We start from the raw sequence: 23,796 nt of genomic DNA on the forward strand, positions 1-23,796 counted from the left end.
GTTTAAAGGTTATTATGGCACAAGTTTACCAGTCCAAATGTGTGTCAGCTCAGAGGGGAGAGCACCTGACGTAGAGTCTTGTTTCAGCTTCATTCAGTGAAGAGTGCGTGAGCTTGTCTTCCTGCTGCCTGTGTACACACACACACACACACACACACGCACCTACACACACAAGACGTGACGCCTCACAGCAAATTGAATTTGTCAGCTGAGATTTTCTGTGTGGAAGCACCGTGTCTCTTTCTGTGTCACTTGTTTCTATTTCATCTCCACATTGTAGCAATCTTTATCTACAGGGCCGATTCTCTTCAGTAAAGTAGCTTAAGGTCACAACACAGATACTTCAAAATATAGCAACGGAAGCAAAAGCACACAGCAAAGGTTTTAGATTTAAAGCCTGACTTTTTGGGGGGGGGGGGGGGGGGGGGTATTTAGCTAATTTAGGGCGAAAAATTAAATCTGTGTTAAATGTTACAGGTAATTCTGAGAAAAGCTTTAAAACAAATAGATCTGAGTGTGACTTTCTTCTATGTTCACTAACAAATGGATGACATCTGAGGAGTAACAGCCCACGCACACTCTTTTTATGTACTCATGTCGAACACGGGCTCCAATTATAGTGCCCCGGTGTCTCTCGTTTCCTTAAAGCTGTTGCTCTGCTCTCACACACAATCTCCGTGTGTCTCTGCTCTTCTGTCACAGCTCTCAGGCACCTCCATTTATTAGCAGGATCTTCTCACCCCAGAGGGTCACGTGTCTTAATCGATGTCTGACAGCAGGGGCAGCAGGGGTTAGTCTAACTGCGGCGACTGCAAATATTTGTTGGCGCACTTCAGGGTTCGCGGGGTTCAGACTCATTCCATGATTTGTGTCCGCAGCGTTGATCGAAACCAAACTAAGACTTTAGCCTTGTCTCATCTGAATTGTCACTCTGGCTGATCAATCGTACAAATTACTTTTAGTTCAAACATCGTTTGTTGCTGCTTTCATACAAGCTGTAACTGAGAGAGATACCAGTTGGATACCAGCGGCCACATGAAAAGATGGATCACATTGTCGTCACCTATATAAGCCAACACGTGCATGTTGCTTATAAATTGAGCATGTTAATAATTGTGGCTTTTGTAATAAAAATACTAGGTTTTGACTGCAAGTTATCAACATAGACGAGACAAAGTAAGGCTGATCCCAGTTGAATTAGGGAGTACACCATTAGAAATGTTCTCATATAGAAATACAACATGTATTGTGTTTAATGAGGTTTTGGCACCTCGAAGAAAAACATCACATTCCCACTTGTTCATGAACGCAGCATCACAAAAGCAACATGGTCGCCTTTTTTGGTGATCAACCAGACGTTGGATGAATTTCAGCTATGGAGATATAATTCATTCTGTCTGTATATTTATGCTTATTTGTTATATGGCTGATATTTTCTATAAGCTTCGTCGTTACAAACGGCGAGTCGGCCTCACTGAGTTGGGAAGTCGGAGCATTATAGCAATATTATTATTAACAATTACAAGATGACGATAACTTGTTCTTGTTTGGAACAAGCACATTTCTTAATTTTCACAAGCCCTTGCCATGTTGAGTCACTCCAGGCTCGCTTCTGGGCGCTCTCACAAGCTTTCCCAGTGGAAAAGCTCAGAATTTGACCGAGGATGACAGACACATTTCCCACCACCTTGTTCCCATCATTAGTCACTTCAATTTAAAAATATAAAGAATGGGTGGAGATGACTGTGTGTGTGAAGTTTGAAATGCTCTCCCTGTGCATGTGTGGGTTTCCAGGTGCTAAGGTTCACCACATTAAGATGTATAGTTTTATTTTGATTTAATACCAGATCCCTTATCAGCTGCTTCGAGACAGATGTGTGTTGATTTTGTTCCTTTGCATTATTATTGCTCTCTTGCTTTATGTCGGAGGCTTCAGAAGACAGGACATAAACACGCTTTCCTTTTTTCTTATTGCACTACCACCACGGAGTCATTTCTCAGGACGGCTGTATACAAAGGTGATAAATCCCACCATAAAGCACGATCTCGATGTCCGTTATGACCCTGCTTGATCACGGCTCAGAGACCCGAGTCGTGTTCCCCTGGTGGCCTTTACACCAAAGTCCAGGGCAGTAATTCAGAGGAAATAATGTAACAAGGCCATCACCCACTATCTGTCAAAGCCTGCTCCTGGAGGGCTCCAGGGCCCATCGCTCCTGTGTTCAATGCCTCACTATTGACTGCACAGTTGATTAAAGTTGATGATAACATGCATCTTATAGTTGCTTGGTGGACTTGGAGAAATGGACGAGCCTCAGGAGGGTTTCTGGGCCTTATTTAGAAGGAAGGACCCTGGCAAGGCGCTTGCCAAATATGACATATGATCTTTGGCAGGGATGGAGATCGTGTGATGGTATATTGATCCCTGAAGGAAATATTCATCTTTTTTCCCCCCGCTGCTGTCCACATGAAGGTTAAAGCATATGGTCATCTGCTCCGCAGCGCTCCTGGAGCTGATGAGGGGTTCAGTTACCTTGTGCTCAAGGACTTTACAGCAGAGTTGGGTTCTACTTATTCACTTTGCACAAAATAGTGTAAATACTGCGGGAAAAAAGCTGCTGGTAATTTGTTGTTATTCGCAATGATCAAGTAAAATGCTATTTTAAAAAAATCATGTTATTGAAAAATTAAATTTGTAATATCTCAGTTTAGTATACAAAACAGATAAGGAAGTTATGTGAAAAAGTTTTGCTCATAGTGCAGCCTCACATGCAGCAGTGTCTGAGGTCTCTTTAAGAACATGGTTAGGGTGACCTCAAGTGGCTGAAAATTGGTATTGCAGTTACAAGCAAGGATTTTCTAAAGCGCCATCCAGACACGAAGCAATTCAATGTGATTAAGTTAAATTAATTGCTTTAATTCTACCCTTTTTAAGGAAAATTTTAATGTATTTTCCCCAATTAAAAACCAAACTAGAATTTGCATTTTAAAACATAATTTTGATGTGTTGCTGGTCAGGTGCTGCCAACTTCTGCTTTAAGCCAGGATGAGGCATTTAAATGAGCTGGCAGGTTCACGTTTGTCTCACAGATGGGCTGTATCGTAGTGTCGTGCCTTTCCATGTAGCGTTTGCATGTTCTTCCTCTGCATGTGTGGGTTTACGTTGGGTACTCTGGTTTCCAAGTCCAAAAAGAAGCTTTTAAAGCGAAATTGGAGTCTCTGACTTTCGTGTTGTGTGAATGTGAGTATACATGCGTGTGTTTGTCTCTGTGTCCTGAGATGAACCTGTTCAACTACAAACTCCAAATCAGAAAAAAAAACTTAAATTGAGATGAAATAATTTTAGAGATGTCCAATAATTTTCTATTGCCTCAAGTCAGACTTATGATAATTTTGTGTTTGCTGTGTTGTCTTCATTCACTCTGATGATCATACATGATAGTAAACAATAGCTTGTGTTCCCTCCAGATGCGCAATAATAACTTCATCATGTCGCTGTTCAGAGTTATTTTAGTTATTTATCACAACTACTAATTAGTTGTCAGCCTTTTTGATGAGATGATTGTAATTGTGGCTGCACAGTGCAGAGGTTAGCATTATCGTCTCATAACGAGACTTGTGTTAATGTGTGTGATTCGTCTGTCACTCGGCCACAGTGAACATTTACCACCGTTTCCACCGGGAGGCAGAAAAGGAGCACCAGTTTTTCTCTGCTTCTAAAAACCTTGACTTCTGTGCAGGAATAAGACGCGTAATAAAAAACGGCTCAGATGATACAAAGACAGCTAAGAACTTATCACCATTTCCATATTGAGCCGGAGTGTTTCCCAAACTCGAAGTGTTTTTGCCAATACCTGGATCAGGAGCTCATGGGAACATAAAAAGATCCCTGTGGAATGTGTTACAGTGCTGCTAGCCAAGGTTTTCCAGATTTAATAAATTTGCAACAGCCAAAAACACGACTTAAGGCCGTTTGTTTCGTTAAGGGGTGGCAGAAAAAAAAAAAGCGGAGAAATAAAATTAGCTTAGAGGTTAATTCCTATTGATTGTATCGTCGCTCTCAGGGATGGCACTGTCTTTTCCCTGTTGTTTTCATTAGTTCTGCGCTTAATATTTACCACATTCGAAAGCCTTATTGAAAATGAATATGACTCACATGTTCTTATAAAGCCATGGAAAATGTCAGGATGCTTGCTTTTGGCTGGACGGTGAGGCCACAGTTATATACCGATCTCGAACAAGAAACAAGCTGTGTTCAGTATGCGGGAAGAAACACCCTGTTTCTGGCCTTGCAGTGTTGTTTTATGGTAAGTTAATGAGACAAGTTTGCCAATTCCCTGCTGTAAAGTTACTGCTCTTGTCATCCTCTGTGGAAGTCTTCCATTTCAGCCTTTGAATTCCCACAGTCAGTCTGTACATAAAACTTATTATTTACATCTGTGGAGGAAAAACATACAACTATTTATTTAGTAACAAAGGAGGAAACACTCTAAAGTATATGTCACAGCCTGTGAGTACAAAGTTTACGTTCAATTACAAGAATACTAACTCTTTTACATGCACATGAACTTTTTTCAAGTCAAATTGGACATTTCAGGTCTTTTTTGACCTTGTATTTCCATTAACAGTTTTTCATTGTTGCAGTCAGTGGTGGAGCTTCTTTATTTGTAATAGAAACACATAGAACAGTCATCAGGCCTCCATACACGAGCATGAACCTGAAAAAGACTATCTTAGAATATATCGTCTGATCTTTGATACACAGGGTAAAATAATGACTGATGGATGAGTTACACCTGTGTGTGGTTCTTTTGTTTGAGGGTTTTGAGGTTATTTCTCCACAACGCTTCCTTTGTCATGAAGGAACGTTTAATAAGTGAGAAATGTTTCAACTGCAGATCAACTTCTTCAAAGTTTCACTTTATTGAGACTTCTAAACATGTTTGCATTTTTTTTCTCTTTTCAATGTTTAATGAGAAAAAAAAAACTGAATCAGTCTCCTGTAGCGTTGCTTTGTTTTAACTCTTGATCTTGAGTTTGAGGTGCCAATGCCCCAGTTACAGCTGCAAATCACAATAATTTACTGGTGCGATCACTGTAGAACAAGAGCGGCCAAATAGACACTTTGGAGAAGAAATCATGATTAAAAAGTTATAAGTGGAGAGTAAACTATTGCTTATTTAAACACATCACGCATTTGTAAAGCTAGATATATTTTAAATGTAATAATGATGAATTAAAGTATGCTTTATAGCAGGGTGTAGAGGCCATATCAAGCATTAATAGACGTCCAATAGAATGAGTGCAAAATAACTCTTAAAATAACTGTCTTTTTGGTTTGGTACAAAGAAGTACATACATACATTTTATAAAACAATTTAGGAACCAAATGTGAGAAAATTAAGTGCAATTTTATGATTAGACTGTTTTTACTGATTCCTCTTGATGAAACTATACAGAGAAATATCCTCTAAAAATAGTATATTTATAAAAGGCTTGACTTTGTGCTTCATTTAACAAATCCGATGAAAGATTTCATCTAATATGGTCAGTATTCCTTTACAATAATGCTACTAATACCAATGTTAGATATGCTACTTCTCCTGAAGCAGTTCAATTGTCAGTTACCAAAATCAGTGCCAACAGTTACTAATGTTGAAATGAGTCAGTATCGTCTGTAAGTGTCACATCTGATATAAAGACCTACAAATTAACCTTTAACATCAAATTATGAGCATCAAGTTTGTACAAGAAGGGTTGTGCTTTTTGATTCGTATCTGCGTCATATTTAACGATGTTGTAATGTGAAAGCTATTAGGAGGTCGGTGACTCAAGCAAAACTAACTACTTGAGAAAGTAACGCGTAGCATGTTATATGGGAGCTTTATATTGAAGCCTTGTAAAGTTGAACCCCACTGATATTATACAAATACAAATCTCTATTTAATACAAAGCAATAAAAAACATGCGATTTCAAGTAATGTCCTGCATTGGAGTGGCGATAGGGCGTACAAAGTAAGAGCATTCATCACTCAGTCCTTGTTGATTGTAACCTTTCTTTGATGCTAATAGATGTTAAACGCCTCTCTCAGCATGTGTCTGAGGAGTGCGGCGCTAACATCACTGTCACTTTGTCCTCTGCCTCAGGGCACTTTACAGATTGCCAGTGTTAGCAGACGAGGCGTGCATTTCCTGACGCCAGCAGCAACCGCCTCCGACCGCACACATACGCGCACGCACGCACGAACACACCAATCACCTCCAATGCCTTTTTCATCCTTGCCCAAACAGCCAAAGACACAACAGTTGGCCTGGAAACTGTGTAAACCACCAAAAACAAAGCAATAACATCATGGTGCAGCGGGAGCCGGAGCCGGATGAGAACATGCATGTCAGTGCTGTAAGGAGCTTCGGCACTAAATCTTTCACTGGGAGCCGAGGCTTGAAAGGGCTGGGTTCACCTCTGAAGGTTTCGCCGGCCCGACGGCGAAAAGAATGTCCCCCCCCAGTAAAAGTGTAACTGCGCCCAATTTGACGCCTGTAAAAGTCTCCACGGTGCAGATGGATACGTTAATCGAGAGGCAAATTGCTGCGGTATTACAGTGGTATTACTGGAAGCAATTACCAATAGGCCAGTAGACTGCTGTGATCATACCATAAATCCAGAGGCAGTCATTATGCAGAGCGTGGCCTAATACCAGCCAGCGTACGCATCCATCTTGTGTGTGTGCGTGTGTGTGTGTGTGTCTGTCTGTGCGTGCATGCATGCGTGCACTTTAGATGGACTGTGTGAGATTATTTACATGGCGGCAAGCTGAATGGATACAGTCGTGCTGTATTGTGACTCCTGCAGCCAGACATGAGCGAAATGTGGTAGATAGCCTCAGACGTTATGCCATCTGCAGATGTTATCTGCAACGACAGATAGCAGGACGTGTGTGAATGAATGCATGTTGTTATTCTAGTTTAAGACATCAGTGTTTTCTGGTTAAAGATCCAAATTAGGGCGATAGAGAGGACTGTGGGTCGTGAACTTGATGACTCTGCGTAGTCACAGTGTATGACCAAGCACAAACTGCATGTCTGTGGAAAGTCATGTGAGGAATGTGCTGCCGTATCCAACCATTTATCTCAAACAAGCAGGGAAACATTGATCTCCAAAAGAATCCAGAGTAATGATTTGCTGGTTTAGTGCTACCTACCACATCACTCCGTCAGTCGTGTTTGTTTTTTCTTTTAATCGTGCTTCCCCCTAAATGCTTCTTGCACAGGCATGTTCCTCGCTGATAGATCCGTTTTATTTTTAATCGTTGAATTACATTGTTCCTTTAAACCTTGATTCTGCCTGGCAAATGTTTGGGGAATTTTTTTTTTTTTTTGAAGATCAAGTATGAAATTTTTGCAGCGTTTGAAGTTCATTTTGAAATTGTCGTAATGAGAGACCAGTGAAGACGGTTTATCCAAGGAAGATCACTGTAATGCGTCGGTACACGCGTCCATGCTGTGTCTACAGCGGCGTCCTAATCTGGGCGATATTTGCGGTCAGGAGGCGGTTTGCACCGAGGTCTGCGATAAGACTTTCCACAGGCTTCAGACCCACGATGTTGCCCTGCATCTGATTCTGATCAGGCTTTTTAACGGCTGCACGCGGAGCCTGACATGCATATTTCTAGGACTGGAAAAGAGAAGGGAGGGAGGCCATTGAAAACCCAGACATAATTATGAAATGTAACTTGGAATATTGTTTTTATTACAAAGCTAAATAAATGTGCCTCTGTCGCGCAGCACATCAAAGATGTCTGCGCGACGACTAACCGCCGAGTGGAGGCATTATGCTGGGAGGCTTAATCAAACACAAATGCTGTGTGCGTGTGTGCGTGTGTGTGTGTGTGTGTGTGTGTGTGTGTGTGTGTGTGTGTGTGTGTGTGTGTGTGTGTGTGTGTGTGTGTGTGTGTGTGTGTGTGTGTGTGTGTGTGTGTGTGTGTGTGTGTGTGTGTGTGTGTGTGTGTGTGTGTGAGGGCAGCAGAAGTGTGAGGTCTGCAAGTGTCAGTGCAAGTGTTGCAGTCTGCCCTTTTATCTGTACGTCTGAGTGAGCCGCTCACACATATGGGTCCCTGCGTGCGCCCCGAGTGCTGCTTTTGAAGCATCCGTCACGTACAAACTATTAATTAGAGCCCAGTGTTTTGCGGTCAGACGTCGTCACCGCCCATGAAAGAATGGAAAATGCAATTATTTCACTTACACGAGACACAATAACTCACAGCACTTGATGACATGCCACGGGTCTGATGTGGTGGATGATGAAGTGTGTACGTGCGCCCCCCTCGCACCCCCTCTTCTCCACGTGTGGGGTAGTGCCTCACATGTATTCCAGCACATACGTCTGTCAGCGCATCATCTCCGAAGGTGCATATTAAGTTATTTGTGAATAACTACCAGTGTCGTCCCGCTCCTTAGACCCACGAAGAGCAGGAAAGGGCCCGTCAGTCCGTCGCTATCTAAACAACATTAAATTACATGGAAACTTGGGAAGAAGAGAGCGCACAAATACAAACTGTGCACTCTGCTCCGCTCCTCTCTGGCTCTCTGTGAGTGATTGCAGAGTGGAATTCCTCATCGCTCATGCCTTTTGTTGGGATTGCATCGCTTGAATAGTTTCCATTTCTCTTCCCACACACCTTCTCCCCCAATGTTCAGACCCATTTTATTTATCTGTCACGTCTCATCGTCAGACGGGCTAAGAGGGGGGGGAGGGGGGGATTGGGTGGGAGGGGGGCACGGATGGCTGCCCCAGTGCCCGGGGAGTGAAAATGTGAGGCGCTGACAAACGGGCGAGTGTGGACAGACATTTGTTGTGTCTAGACAGAGGCCTCAGAGGCTGTCATGGTCTCAGGGTAAACTGGTCTCACGGGAGTCGCACTGTAAACTTATCATGGTGGTATTGTGTGGGAGGCGTGCCAGCCTCTATTGTGAGTGTGGAAAGTGTGCGCGTATTGGAGAAAAGCCCAAACAATTTACTGATGCGCTACTTTAGCGTGTTATCGGGTATTTGCATGTGAAAAGAGATTTGTGTTTGTTCAATATTTTATGTTAACGTAGGTCTTTGTATTAACTGGCTCATTAACTCGCAAACGGGATCTCGACCAATGATTCCCAACCTGGGGTCCGGTATCCCCTTGGGATGGCGTCAGAGATCACGGGGAAGGTCTGAGCCCAGTGTTGCCCACAACTCTGAGAGGAGAGCAGATTGAAAGTAGCTGTCTATATGAATTGGAGTCTGAGCTTGTTCCACCAAGGGAGCCATTTTCGAAAGGATCCGCTTTTAGTGGCTCGAGCATCGTTTTTTGTTGTAAACGGACCTCAAACTACAACGCAGGTTTTCCATTTTCACTTCAAAATGTCGCCACGTACTGTATGCCAGGCCTGAGTTTGTATATGTGAATAAACTTTCTTTTGTTGATTCTTAGTTAGTTTTGCCCTTGAAGTATGCCATCAAATCTTAAAACAACATTTACATTTGCATCCCGAGCTGGGATGAATGTAACCAGAGTGGGATCAGTGGCAGCTGTGGCTATGAGTTGTGGGTCTCCAGCCTCCGCTGTTGTGTCATCAGTGCTTTGAGATGAGGAAGGGGCTCACGACATCGCTCATCGCTCATGGAGGGCAGCACGCACAGACCGATACGTGTAGAATCTGCAACACCCCCCAAAGAAAATCCCCTTCGACACCAGAAGTAGCTGGATTTGCCGCTTTTGACAATAAATAAAGTCCCTTAGAGGGTTTGGACCATCACCAGATTTGTCATAGAATTTGCCAAGTTGGCGCCGAGGATTTGCCTGTTCTGAAGTTGTTAAAACTAAATTTGCACATGTCGAAGAAAATCGCAATAAGACTGTTTCTATAATCCAGAGCAGACCATAGAAACTGTCTGTTGCTTTCGTTTCGAAGGCTCCTGCCTCTACATGTTCATGAGTGTGGTTACATTCACCAACGGTTGGCTTCATTGTAATGACTTGGCAAATCAGGGATCGTAGAAGAGGTTAGAAACTTTTCTTCAAGGTTATATGTGGGGATTTAATGAGATAAAAATTGGAATTTGCTGTCCTTGAGTATCAAAACGCTTCAAAACAGGCACATTTGAAAATTCTTAAAAGAATAACAATAATGCAGTCTCAGTAAAGGAAGAGCTACACAGATTTGCTGAACTGAGATTGTATTTCGGGCAACCCTGGTGGTTTAAACAAGTTTAAATGTGGATCTATTCACGTTAACCTTATTCAGTAAAAGAACACAAACTAAGAAATATTAGTCATACTCAAGACTAACTGTTTAATGGTCATATAAAAGGATTTGTTTCTGTATATGTGTTTTAGGGTTTAATGCTTTTACTGCGCTGGGACTATTTTACTTTTTTTTTGTGAAAACCACTTTGTTTTGCACTTGGTATCTAAAGTGCTATGCAAATACAGTTTGATTGATTGACTGTTTGAGGTTTGTCATGTTGAGACTGCACGCCCATCCCGTGAGACATCTTTTCATCACTTTAGCCCTCTACACACATTCGATTGCATGGTTTTGTCAACACAGAAATCTGTCAGCTCACTCTCCCTTCTGAGAATGTCCAGAGATCATACATATTTTTATTAGCCCCAAAGGCTTGTTTCGTAGCCAGCAGCAAAAATGGCAACAACCACAAATACACCAGATAAATGAGAATTAAAAGTAACAAAAACAGGTAAGTTCACATTGCACCAATCAAAATCAAATCAAATCAAGTTGTATTTATACAGCACTTTTCATACATTCGTGTAACACAAAGAGCTTTACATCTTTCTCGGAAGTGACTCGGACTTCTCAATGCAGCCATTTTCTCGGGTCATCTGCAGTGCAAGGCCACATCACAGTTCAGTTTGGATAATTCTTAACAAGAGCTTAAGAAATAAGACACAGGACATAAGTAATGTGCATCACTTATCCAAATCTGATGGTGCAGAGGAGATATCACCAGGAAAGAGGAGGGGCTTAGAAATTCAACCCAGTCTTTCTATTGGATCCAAAATTAATAAACCGCCTTTTAGTGCAAGGTGAGTCTTCAGACATTTGTCTCCCTTTTACTGTGATAGCAAAAGAGGAATTGTGAAATCACTCTTAAAAAAATCTGGCACAGATTAAGAGATAAATAAATAATTCTCCTGTAAACACAAGATAAAATCCAGATTTTATGGGGCCTTTAAGTGCCGTGCCGTCTGCTTCACTGTTGCATTTATCTTCATTCACCAGCATGCACGTAAACCGTGGCGACGTCTCCATTGCATTTGTCTTCATTTGGAGATGTATCTCTCCATAGTGTTGGCAGCGCTGCTCCTCTCCCCTGTCAGGACGAAGGTGATGCTGACAAGAGGAAATACTAAAACAGCTGCAAGTAACACCACAGGAAAAACACCACTGACATGTTTCTAAGTGTTTCAGCTTCTTTTACATTTCATTTTTTCCACAATGTCGTCTGTGGGATGCACTCCACACAAAAGCCTTTGTTTACCTCAGAGACGTGCGCGATTAGCTTTCTCCTTTCTCTCCATTACTGTCATATTATCGTGGGCAACTCGGAGAAAGACAAAGGAGGAGTTGAAGTGACAAGCAGCTGTGTACTCAGAGGTCATGTCCTCTTTGTTCAGGGTCACAAGCGGTTGCTGTTGTTCTTTTGGTATTTCGTGAAAAGCTGCAGTTTCACAAGTGAATGTTTCCAAATGTCAAGTTCTGATTTGTATCAGCGGCTATGACCCAAAGAAAATCTGGCATGCTGCATTAGTCAGCTGGCAAAAGAAGGGATAATAGTTAGGGGGGAGAGAGGTGGGAATGGATGAGGAGAAAATGGGGAAAGAGTGGAGGCCCTCTATCGAGACGTTCCCACGACCCAAAGATTGCGCAGATCGCTGGTGGCTCTCTCTGTCCCCACCTCTCCAACGCATTCCATGATGAATGGGACATTTAGTATTGCCCTGCTTAAGGGTATTGCTGGAGTTTGCCAGTACGTCCCTTTCAAAGCACGAAAAGCTACACTCCTGTATTCAGGCGACACGTTTTTAATCTAAATTATGTCAAAGGATTTAAAATAACACAAAACTTGAAGCACAGCAAATTTCTGTAAGTTTGATCTTTTTAAATACATGTTTTCAGGTTAGTCAACAGTCAAAGGTGTGTGTGTGTGCATGCATGCGTGCGTGCGTGTGTGTTAAATCTGATTGCACAGTTTCCCATCAGGACTCATGTTACTGTAGGCACAAAAATGGAGAAATCAATCTTTTTTTCTTTTTTCTTAGGTAAAGACACATTTAAGGGTCAGATTATGGTTAGTTTTACAGTTGAGGTTGAAAGAAGTGGCAGTTATAGCTGATTTCAATCAAGTCTGCAAGAAGCATGTTTGTACAGGTGCTTTAAATGACTGATTACTAGTTATGTCACGTAGGGCTGTTTTTGCCTGTACTTTGGCTCCTTGTTGAGCTAAATTAATACGGTAATGTTCATGTTTTATTTTAGCATGCCAACATTTTCTAATCAGCGGTAATGACTAAATAGATGGGGTGATTCATTGTGGAGGCTTCTGTTCATAAAGGACGGGGTTATTGTGGTTTATTATGTTTAATGAATAGGTTCAGGTTCATTATAGCCATGATTTATCATTTAACAAAACCACCCATCCTGACACATTAATTCAAAGGTTGTTGCAACACAAGACTGTAAATGTTCTTTCAATTTCAGCAGGAGAGAAAATGTCACAAAACCTTAGTTTAATGTGAGTAAAATTCATCATCTGCATGCACACCAAGAGTGTTTTTTTTTAAAGTAAACTTCTCCATGCTTCTCCACAGACTGAAACCAAAATAAGGATAATGTATTTTTTTCAGACGTATAAAATGGCTGGTTGTCTATCATTGTAATTATTTCATATGCATGGTGTTGCATTACTGGAAACAGGTCAGGATATCTTCACAGATTAGACGGTGCGTGGAGCAGCGTTGTCAGGACGATACCCTGTGACCCAAAGGAGACGGGAGACAGATGAGATTTTCTGGCTGCGCGCCACGCTGATAGATGGAGGGAAAGAGTTCTCATGAGCAAGTGTCATCCAATCTCATCCAGGTGATTAGTCATGCGCGCTCCTCTTTCAAGGTGTGAGGCCCGTTTTTTTTTTCACCCATAAACCAGGGGCCAGGTAACGTGATCCCAAAAAGTGAAGTATCAATGCTGGTCTTAAATCCCCCCCCCCCCCACACACACACACGGCGTGTCAGACACCTACTTTGCTATGAGTGTAAACAATGGCGATCAGAATGCACTGAAGACGACCCCAGTCTGCCCCCCCCCCCCCTTTTTTTTTTAACCGTAAAAGCTCTTATATTTTTTTGTTCTTTTGAAGAATGGGACAAATATTTTTAATGGTGACCATTCAAAATGTTGCTTTAACATTTCTAAAACTTGACCAGTTCACTTCACCAAACGAGTTGCCAAAAACACCCACTCACTATTCATTCTCATGGAAAAAAAGTGTAACTGCTTTATCTCATGAGGATGTGTTCAAAACCAGAATGGTCTGGCTCTTTCAGAATTCCCCTTTTGATCCTGGGTTGTATTAATGAACTGTTACAAGTCCTGTGTTTTGCTATTGGTTTCATTCCACTTTGCCAATCCTCTCTGGTAACTCTCCTGATTGCTGTGACTTCACACTTGTGCGTGTCTCATGCCCTTTGTGTTGCTGATGAGGATTTGATCTTCTGTGATAGCTGATGATCCCTCTCAGGGTTGGAATGAATTCCAACTGCCAAACGTTGAGTTGCTCCACGTGGACAGCTCATAAGGAGCAGCTGTATGTTTGAGCTGGTACAATAAAAGGATTGCGGACAAAAATAAGATGTATGAAATGTGTTTAAGGGGAGGGGAAACAGAAGAAGAAGGAGAAAAAAGTTCCTCCGCACCTGTTAATGCTACGTTTCTGTGCACGAGTTCAAATACCAGAAGAGAAAAACAAAGTTGGTTATAAGCAGCCGTGGCGTGTCTGAAACATGTGGACTTCTTTAAGAGTCGGAGGAAAGAGGCTTTTTATTTTTTTGTCAGTGGTGCTGTTTGCTCTGGAGAACACAGTTTGAGATCAGACGAAGTCCAGCTTCACTGCTCTCCGTCTCCCTTCCCCCTTCTCCCTTCTTACAGCTAATTTTTTATTTTTTTTTCTTGCCCGTCAACATTGTTCTGCATCCCCTTCATCCTCGCCTTGTTAGCGTACCCCTTCCTGTTTTCTCGCTGCCATGAGGCGGTGCTGTCATCAGCCCTCCGACTTCACTCCGCATAACAAAAGAGTTTTCTGGTGATGACGTGCTGTTGAAAACTAGGTGTTTTTTTTTTTCAGATGTTGGGAAGGAAACACACAGCAATGAGCCAAGAGAATGTATATTTACTGTCATGTGCCTTTTAGGTTTTAGCTGACTGTCATCGCCGGGCGTCATATAGACAAGGAAGAAGCCAAGTATGATTAATGACCGTCCTTTCTGTCTTTTGTCTCTCCTCCATATCCGTCTCTTCCCGCTGTCTCTCCCTCTGCCCCCAGAGGACCTGGATGACCTGCGGATGGAGGGTGTGACTGGACTCGCTCCCTCCGGCAGCAAGTTCAGCCAGGGACGCAGCTCCTACCAGCCTGAACCGCAGGCCAAGGTTACACTCAACATCTGCTCTCGGTGTGCCAGGTAAATAGCTCCTCCTTCCCCAATCTGGAACAAGTATGTTTTTATCAGCGGAAGATTTGGTGATATATTTGCTGTTCCTTTCTTGCCAATCGCACTGCTGTCTTCTTTATCTTTCCAAAAAGGCCCCGAACGCCGGTGTAGAAACAGTGATTCGGTTCCATGCTACGGCCACTGCATCTGATTAGGATACAGCTCATCTCATTGCATTATGTATAATTGTAGCTTGAGGGTTCAAACAGACATAAAACGTTTTGCAAGAATCCAATAGAGGGTCCTGGCCACCACTCACAACCCTCATGTTCCCTTTTCGACATGCAGCCACATGCATGACAAAGGATCATGACCCTTTGTTGCACACATCACACCCTCCACTCCTCCTTTTTCTCTCCAATTATATCAGAACAGCACAGGGAATAACGGTGTGCCTTCACTCCGTTCCAGTGTCGCTTGTTTTCACACATCAGCCTGAGCTCAGATAATCTTCTCCATTGTCGCCCGTTCTTGCTTTATCACCGTTTTTTTCCTCTTCTGACACGTTTCCTGTTTCCCCTCCTGATCTGCAGCATCAGTCTTGCGCTCAGATATCGGAGTTTTCAGTGCGATACGAGAGGCAGGTGTGGGCAGAGCTCTTCCCTGATGCCAGTCTAAGATAAAACGGGTATAGTCTTCATGAGACGCCAGCTTCACATCTGCCTGCGCGGCCTCCACTGTTTGGGGTTCAGAATTTGTTTGTTTCCTACTCTTCTTTCATTCACGCGGCTTATCAGTTTCGCTGCACACACAGGCTGCGGGATGTTGTCAGAGGTTCTGCAGGGGGATGAATGATATCTCTGGATTTCTGTTGGCAGTTTATCGGCTGGATGTTTTCAAGCAAATTGTACTCTTTTGTCCCCTCGTTGCATCAGCGGTGGAGCAAAGCAGCATCTGTATCTGGAATCATTTTCTGGCCCTGCCGACGAGGCTTTTCATCAACATCTGTTCTGCTTCTCTGTCCTCCACTCTCGTTTTGGTTCGGGCCAAATTGTTGCTTCGTCCTTTTTAACTTGACCACGAAATCCTTCCGAAGTTTTATTGCCGATTGACTCGTGGTCTCTCATCATAATCTTTGCATCGTGTACGGGCCATAAACAGATCCGTAAACTGGAAAAGTGTTACATGCATGGGTTGTCCATTGTGCTGTTTGGAAAACACGGATTTTTTCAATTCGGGCAGCAAAGAGATTTGTGTGCAGGGACACAGATAATCATGGATCCACACTAAACAAAAACCCACAATGGGCAGATCATTTTCCCAAAGGGACTCATGAAAGATACAAGCCATGATTCATAACTCAACAGGACTAAATCTTTTAACAACAAGCAGTATGTTACATAGTTTTATAAGCCACTGTTCCCGTGCATTATGTACACAAAGTTTTATTTGACTTCTCATAGGCTGGTCAGGGACACTTAACAAGTGCCACATGGCCAATAATTACTAGATGTACATAAACACATCTATCCATGCACACATTCATCTGCATGAAGGGAAGATGTCAGAGGGAGAAGTCATGGTGGGGGTTTTTAAGAGGGGCGACTCTGACACGGATTTCAAGCAGTGAACATGCTGGAATTCCCGGTAACACCCTTCAAGCATGACTCAGTGTGAGGCCAATCGTTAAAGTTCTCCTCAGAACCGAGCCTCCGCTGTGTCCTTCACAACGGCAGACAGTGCTTTTAATCATGGTTGACCTCACAATGAGCATGAAGATTTAAACGTGCTGTTGGTGAAACTGAGTGTATTTCCGCAGCATTACATAAGTCCCACAAAGATAGTACAAGGCTGCTTGGCTCAACATTGGACCGTGAACGCTGGCCCGAGTTGGACAAGCATTCCTCACATACTCGTCACCCCTCAGGCAAACACATTAGAATTCAGCTCCTTATTTCCACCTGTGAGCTCCTGCACGTCAGCGAGATCCACAATTTCTTGCGCATTACTCTTTGCACAAACTCCTGTGACAGTGTCCTCACTTCATCTGGTTGTCAGAGCGAACGAGAGCGAACCACTCGGCTCTGCCGCGTGCCGCTCGAAGCCAAGAAAAGGTGAGGCATACTTTAACACCTACAGCGTGAAGGCGACAACTCTTTACTGTTTTATTAACAGCAAGAAGCAGTCCTGGAGGCTACTGCATTTTCTGTTGAGTAGGTGCTGTTTTAGAAAAAGAAAAATACATTAGGTATATTACAAATACGCGGTAATATCAGACTGGAAAGATTTGTTGCATTTCCTGATAAAAGCAGGCGGGGCTGATGTCTAACACACATCGTCAAAAGTAATGGAGATTTTGTTAAAGCCCAAGGTGACTGCAATGATGCAATACAAACAAAATAATATGTAAAAGCATGATTAATTTTTCATAAATACACCAAAACTTTGACTTCAAAGTAAGAATCCCTCAACAGATGCTGTTTATTCCCTGTGATTCAACAGTTAAGCTACTGCTTAGTGTGAGTTTACAGTTCATTTAAAGGCCACTCTCAAGCCTGCTTTTAAAATGTTTTGATATTTGATTGATGTGTTTTGTGAACTAGCTCTGCAAAGCAGATACATTTTATTTCTCTCTTCTGTAATAATAAACAGGCAGATGGAGCAGGGGTGTCAAACATAAGGCCGGTGGGCCAATGCTGGTCCGCAAGAGGCTCCAATCCAGCCGCCAAACCACCAAGCAAATTGAAATCATTTCAAAGAAAACATTGTAGAAAACTCAAAGTGAGTAGTGGACACAAGCTAGCTCCCTCATTAACTCATTAGCCCCAAAGCCATGCTGTCAGGGTTAGTTTGGAAAAACTTCCATAATGCAACAGTTATAGAAAACGTTTTTTGGACATTTCACTGCATTTTGCACAGGAAGGTTTCATTGAATTTGGCTTTATGTGGAGATTGGGGTAATTTTCTGTTAGTAATTGTTTGGTTTTGTGAAAATACAGACATTTTTCATTACGCATACTCTGCGCCACGTCACAGAAATCCTTTAAAGTTTTAGATTGAAAGTTTGTTTGGCATTTTGTTTACTGATCCACTCCTTATGAAATTGGGCTGTTTTTAGATAAAATAACAAAATGTGTTTGACACCCCTGAAATAAAGGGTGCAAATGAAGTGTATGCATATCCTTCACGCCCATCCAGCCAATTGCACCCTGAAGATAGAATTCAAGCGCCATCTGGCCTCATATCCAAACTCTGATACCAACTCTCTCCTGCCACTGTCCTTTTGCCCGCCCATTTTGTCCACACAGCCTGTCAGCCTGCACGGCTGTAAATCAGTCGTGGCAGCTCAGGAAGCATACCGCTTCCTCTGGCTTTGCCCCGGTTGGTTGAAGTGCAAAGTGCTGTGTGGCCTGTGTGTTGTGGCCCTCCGTCTGTCTTTTTTGGGCTACAGCTGTGGTCACGGTGCCATTTCATCTGCCTGCCCGGTTCCAGCTGATCGGTTCCTCCTGATGGCTGTGTGCTCGTGCCACAAAAACCTCCTGTGTTGCGAATCCCATCCCAGACGCTGGGCACACTCCGGAGGACCTGGCAGTGCAGTCTCACCAAATGGATAGATCTTCACAAACTTCTTCTGGACTTGTAGTTCTCATTAAATTAATTGCTTTCGTATCAGGAATGCACTTGGGGAATAGCAGTGAAGTCTTGCGGTTATGAGGAGCTTTTGTTCAGAGGACAGGAAGGCCTTGTGATAGCCATCTAGGGTACGTTTAATGGTCTTATAAAGACTATTAAACAGCGAGGGGGACAGGGAGAGGGATGTAGAAAGAAGAAAAGAAATAGAATACACTTTAAAAGCTGCGTTCTGCATTTACCCTCATTGCAGAGGTAGACGTTAGAGGCCCTGCGGCTAAGAATGCAGTTGTTACATTAAAGTAGAGGGATTACTTTCTTTTGTCTGCACCGATGATGTAGTAATAGCACGCAGCAGTCTAGACCCAAAGTTCAGTGTCATTACAGCTTTGTATAATAGGACTGGTTAATCCCATACATTCATAGCGTTAAAGTGCATGAATTATAATATAAAAGATTATAAATGCAGGGAGTATCCATGTGTGACATCCTAATCGTAGCTGTGTTTGCATGTCTTCTACAGTATAATTAAAATCTAAAAGAAACTTAAAGCTCTCAGCACCTTAAACCAACAGCCAAATCTCTTCAAGCCACTTGGATCTCCGTCCAAATAGAACATCTTTAGAACATTTTAAAATCAGGGCTTGGAATTAACAGTCCCTGGATTATTGTTAGAGAAACAGAATTTGTGCAGAGTGAAGCTACACAGTACCTGTGCAGGTACGCTACTTTATATATCGGGCTGCATTGCTCTGATTTTTACATTAGGAACATGTTAGTGTGGACTAACGTTGTACTACAGTTTGCGACTGTGGTACTAATGCAGGAACCAGCAGGCTGTTGTGTTCCCATTGAGGATACTGCCACATATCAACACCAAGTACATGCAAAAGAAGCTTTTTATTAAAAACGTCAGATTTCTAATGTGTGGAAAACAAGGAAAACTCTCCGGGGCCTTGAAGACATTATGAGTTACAGTAACTGGATGATTTAAGGGAAAACAGAATCTGTGCTTCTGTCTATACACGCAACTGTGTGCCTGGAGTTACACCACATGGGTTTTAGGTCATAGATTCAGGGGGCGTCGCATCTGTTAGTTTGCATCTGTTGTGGACCAAAATGTAGATTTAACAACTTTGAGTTTGTTTTGCGTTCACACCTACTTCTGGTGCAAATAAAACACCATAAGGAGGGTCATTTTTTCCATTATTAGTGAGCATGTTGATATGGGGATTGCCACGTTCCCATGGCTACGAAGAGTGTTTACCCTCGTACTTCCTGACGCTTGCCAAATCATGAGAATCTATTCTTTTGTGCAGCTTCCTGTTTTATTAAAAGCATTACACACATTGACATTTCATGTAAATTTGTTTTCACAGAGCAATTAAACCCACTTTCTATGTGACATTTGATGCGTGTTGATGAAGTTCGTGGACAATCTATGAAAATGTCATGAAATCCATGTTTGGCTGTGGCTCTTGGCTTTTTCCTTCACTTCATCGTCAGCTAAGTTAAGTGAAAGCAGATCTTGCACGGTCACTGCATTGATGAGCTGCATTATCCTCTGAGATCCAACAGGATCACGGCGTCTTTGGGTAAATGATGTTAAATTAGTCAGAGTTAGGTTAGCACCCGCTAGCAGCAGCACTCCAAATGCACAAGTTAAATGTGGTTGTGCATTACTCTGGAGGAGGGTTTTTTTTTTTTTTTTTTTCTGGCACAGCCTACATGGTACTTTGTTTTCATTTTCTAAATAAGAGCACTGCCAAACCGCACTGGTTTTGCAGGACTGCTGTGTGATGACTCTGAAGCCCTGGCTGGTGGTGGGTAGCTACATAAATGCCTAAACAGCTTCGTACATGTATAAAACACACATTTGCCTAACTGACGAATATTACCCGTGCATGCATCTGTAATCCACAACAGAGTACCAGTATCATCGTTACAATCTGCCCTGCTGCACCACATTTTCACCCTCCAAAGACACATGTAAAAACAACCTCAAATTTAACTGGAACGACACGAAATGGATGATGAGGCTTGTGTCCTTGTAACTGAACCTTTTTTCTTTCCACACTAGATTTATCAAAAAGGAGAGTAGAAAACAGTCAGACACTTCCTCCAGTTCCAGTCACCTTTGACAGATCTGCTTGTCTTTGTGTTATCACAGATTCAGCTTGCAAACATAGAATGCAATGTTGTGGCTAAAAAAAAAAAAAGAGAACGATTATTGCAAACTATATTGGCAGTGTGTACAGTTGTGTGTTGTTTGTGTTTCTAGGTTGCAGGGGGACACTCTATCAGACAGCAGATCTGAAGAAGAGCACAGGACTCGCATATCTGAACAAGCTGTTCCTGACATCTCCTGTAAGTTGCGGAAAAAACCCCAAAACAAAACTGTGAAACTTAAAATATCCCTTGATTTGTGGTGTCACATGCCTCTCCTTGTCTGTGTGTATTGTCTGAAGCAGCTCCATTGCCCGGGGTGGACACACTGGCGGGACGGCTGCAGGAATGCGAGGCCTTATCTCAAGTGTCGGGCTCTGTAAGTGTCCTCCCTTGCATCCATCACGGAACAATTAAGATCACTTTACAGCCATCAATTTCCATGTCGCTCCCTCCGCCTCAACCGCTATTGTCTGAGAGTCAGCGAAAACCACCTAAAGCTTCTTATTAGCAGAACTAGACCCGTTACAAAACTGGTCCATCTTTATGTGGCCATTGCAGCGTACACAACAGTCGATGGTGCTTAACAAGTGATGCGCCAATTGGAAATCTCCCTGTATCACTTTGCTTATCTCTCAGGGCACTTGTGCGAAATTTGAATGGAGCAATTGAAAAGAATATCTCGCCACATGGCAACTGAGGGTGATGCGTGGTATAATAGATGTAAACATTTACGGGGTTACATGAGCGCACGGAGTTTAGCTCAAATGGGAGGATCGCGTGATGAATTTCACATGCTCCAGGGAAGAAATCTGTAGTGGCCTCATGCGGCGCACACCAGACTCAGACACTCACATGCTGTTAATAAAGAGCTCAAGCGAGGACGCCAGTACCTTTTGTATAATTACCCACCAAAAAAAGCCAATACCTTTTTTTTATAATTGCCCGATCTAAGTGTTAGACAAGGCTTTTAACAGCGTATTTGAAAGAAAGAAAGAAAGAGGTTTGGAGCCGGGGCATTGCTCCGTGTGGGGAGCAGATGCAGAAAGGCTCCAGACTAACTGGGAGCAGACCTTTAAGGAACCTAAACCAGTAGTCGGGGGGTCTAATAAAAATGGGCTGAGTGATAAGCTGACGCATGGCCACAGCCAACAGCAAAGAATTGTATTGATATCAGGAAATGAAATGATTCATTCCAGCCCCAGATTTTGTTTGTTGTCACACAACTCAGATGAAGATGCCGTCCAGGCGATGAACGGTATCAAGATCAGAATGAAGAGGCTGGACCTAGTTTTTTGGCCATTTCACTGTGTTTTGCACCAGAAAGTATCATTAAGATTACGTTCATGTTGAGATTGTTTTAAATGTTTGCAGTAATTGTATGGTTTTCTCTAAATATTGACATTTTCATCACATATACTCTGCGCCACAAGAAAGAAAAACTTAAAATGTCATATTTGAAGCTTATTATGGTACATTTTTACTGTTTCACTCAGGATTAAATTGGCTCGTATGTCGTCCCTGAACTTAAAATGTGTTAGACACCCCTTCTCGAAATGAATCGAAAGCCAATTGAATCTAAAAAGTTAATAAACGCACCATTAAATTAAATATAGAGAACCAAAGAATATCCTGAGTATTTGGCTTGTTTTTATTTTGAAAACTATTTGACAACAACAGAATTTGACAAAACAAAGTAAAACAATTTAAGTATAATTCACTATGACTTCCCATATGGAAACTGTAAGCCCAAACATTCAGTGTCCCCTACTGTTAGTTAATATACTTGTTTTGTGCTCAAGTGTTTACACTGGCCCTTGATTGAAAGGCAAAATGCAATTTGTTATAGCTCGTAAGTTTAACTGGTCCTTAAGGGCCCGAAGTGCCACAGTCTCGAAACCGTATGGAAAACGTGTTTTATGAGTTTATTTAGTGAGACGGCAGTGAGACGCTAAATACTGAAGTTATACGGTATTGAAGAAAGAAAAAAAAAAATCTGGAACTTAGCTCATTGTTTATTAATACTTCCTCAAATGGGGCTTGTTTGGCCAGAGATAATAAAAAGGTAGAAAAGTGTCCAGTTGTTTTTCCACTTGTTGCAGAGCTCATTAGTGCTGAGCATTTCTATAATTTGAAAATAAAACTCAACGTTTATTATTAGCATATTTATGACTGGCTGTAAATAAGGTTTCCCTTCCCTTGTGTTGTGGACTGGTTTGGGCAGTAAATGGCTGGCGATGCTGGAAAATAAACACCGTTAATGGTTTATCATTATTAGTCTGACAGGCCCCCTGCCTCTGCCGACTCCTCCAGGTGATAATTGCCCCATAAAGACTAATACTTTCCGAAAGAAAACACCCCAAGAAATCCCTCCGCAGTTTCCTCTGGACGTGTTAACTGACATGTTTTAATCAGACGGCGCTCGCAGTGCGACGGGTGTTGCATTCATAAAAGCTGGCGGGGGAAACTGTTCATTTGTATGATGATGATTAGTGTGATGCAATGCGTGACACGAAGCAGAAATGTGATGGTGTGTGTGAAGGTTCATTTTTGTTTCCAGGGGACTTTTGGTAGTTCAGGCTGATGTAATTCGTGATTTATTTACTTGTTCATTTTTTAATGATTTGACGTCAGCCTGCGCTCCGCTCCTCCTCAGTTATGCATGCTCAGCTATGCTCTGAACACATCTCCCTGCAATAAAAAAGTTTTTATTGTTCCAAAGCTTTGTGGAGGACTTGTTCCTGTTTCAATGTCTGCCCCTTGTTTCATTTTTATTGTTCGTTTATATTGTTTTTTAATAGTTTAACATTATATTTCAGTTGCTTTCATTGCATTCTGAACTCTGACTATTACTCTTTTGGGTTCATATATCCAAAAATTTATATTTTAACAGCACTGTGAAATGCTCACATTACCGTAAATAAGCAGGACTTGGGAGTAGTTATACTTCAAGTATGGAACTTTACTTATACAAAATTGCAGTTTACACCAAATAATCTACTTTTAAAATCATGAATCACTGCAGATAACACAGTGAATTTGAATCAATATTCAAACATTTTGACCACCTTTTTGTATTCAATAAGTTTATTCTCTAAACTTGAAATATGTCTACATTTCTTCACAAAACAAACTGCAGTAGTGTCATTTTACAAGCTTTGTGTGAAAACATTGATATTCCTTACAGAAACTGAATAGAATGCAGTTAAAAAGTAACCGATATGCTAAAATTGTGCTTTTATTGAAGTATTTAAAAAAAAAAAAGAACTTGTCGTCGAGGAGTTTTTCTGACAAT

The 23,796-nt window shown here is 42.1% G+C and overlaps 1 protein-coding gene across 1 annotated transcript in view; it reads left to right on the forward strand.

Annotated features, from left to right (window-relative positions):
* The window catches only part of cUnh8orf34 (chromosome Un C8orf34 homolog), a 70,615-nt gene that overhangs the window by 27,940 nt on the left and 18,879 nt on the right, over positions 1-23,796 (forward strand). Inside the window, exons 8-10 of the mRNA XM_080515362.1 lie at positions 14,600-14,735; positions 20,617-20,702; positions 20,804-20,880. Coding sequence (XP_080371488.1) covers positions 14,600-14,735; positions 20,617-20,702; positions 20,804-20,880 — 299 coding nt within the window. The remainder of the gene's footprint in view (positions 1-14,599; positions 14,736-20,616; positions 20,703-20,803; positions 20,881-23,796) is intronic.

The sequence above is a fragment of the Blennius ocellaris genome (genome assembly GCF_963422515.1).
Source record: "Blennius ocellaris genome assembly, chromosome: 19".
In the NCBI taxonomy this organism is placed as follows: Eukaryota; Metazoa; Chordata; class Actinopteri; order Blenniiformes; family Blenniidae; genus Blennius; species Blennius ocellaris.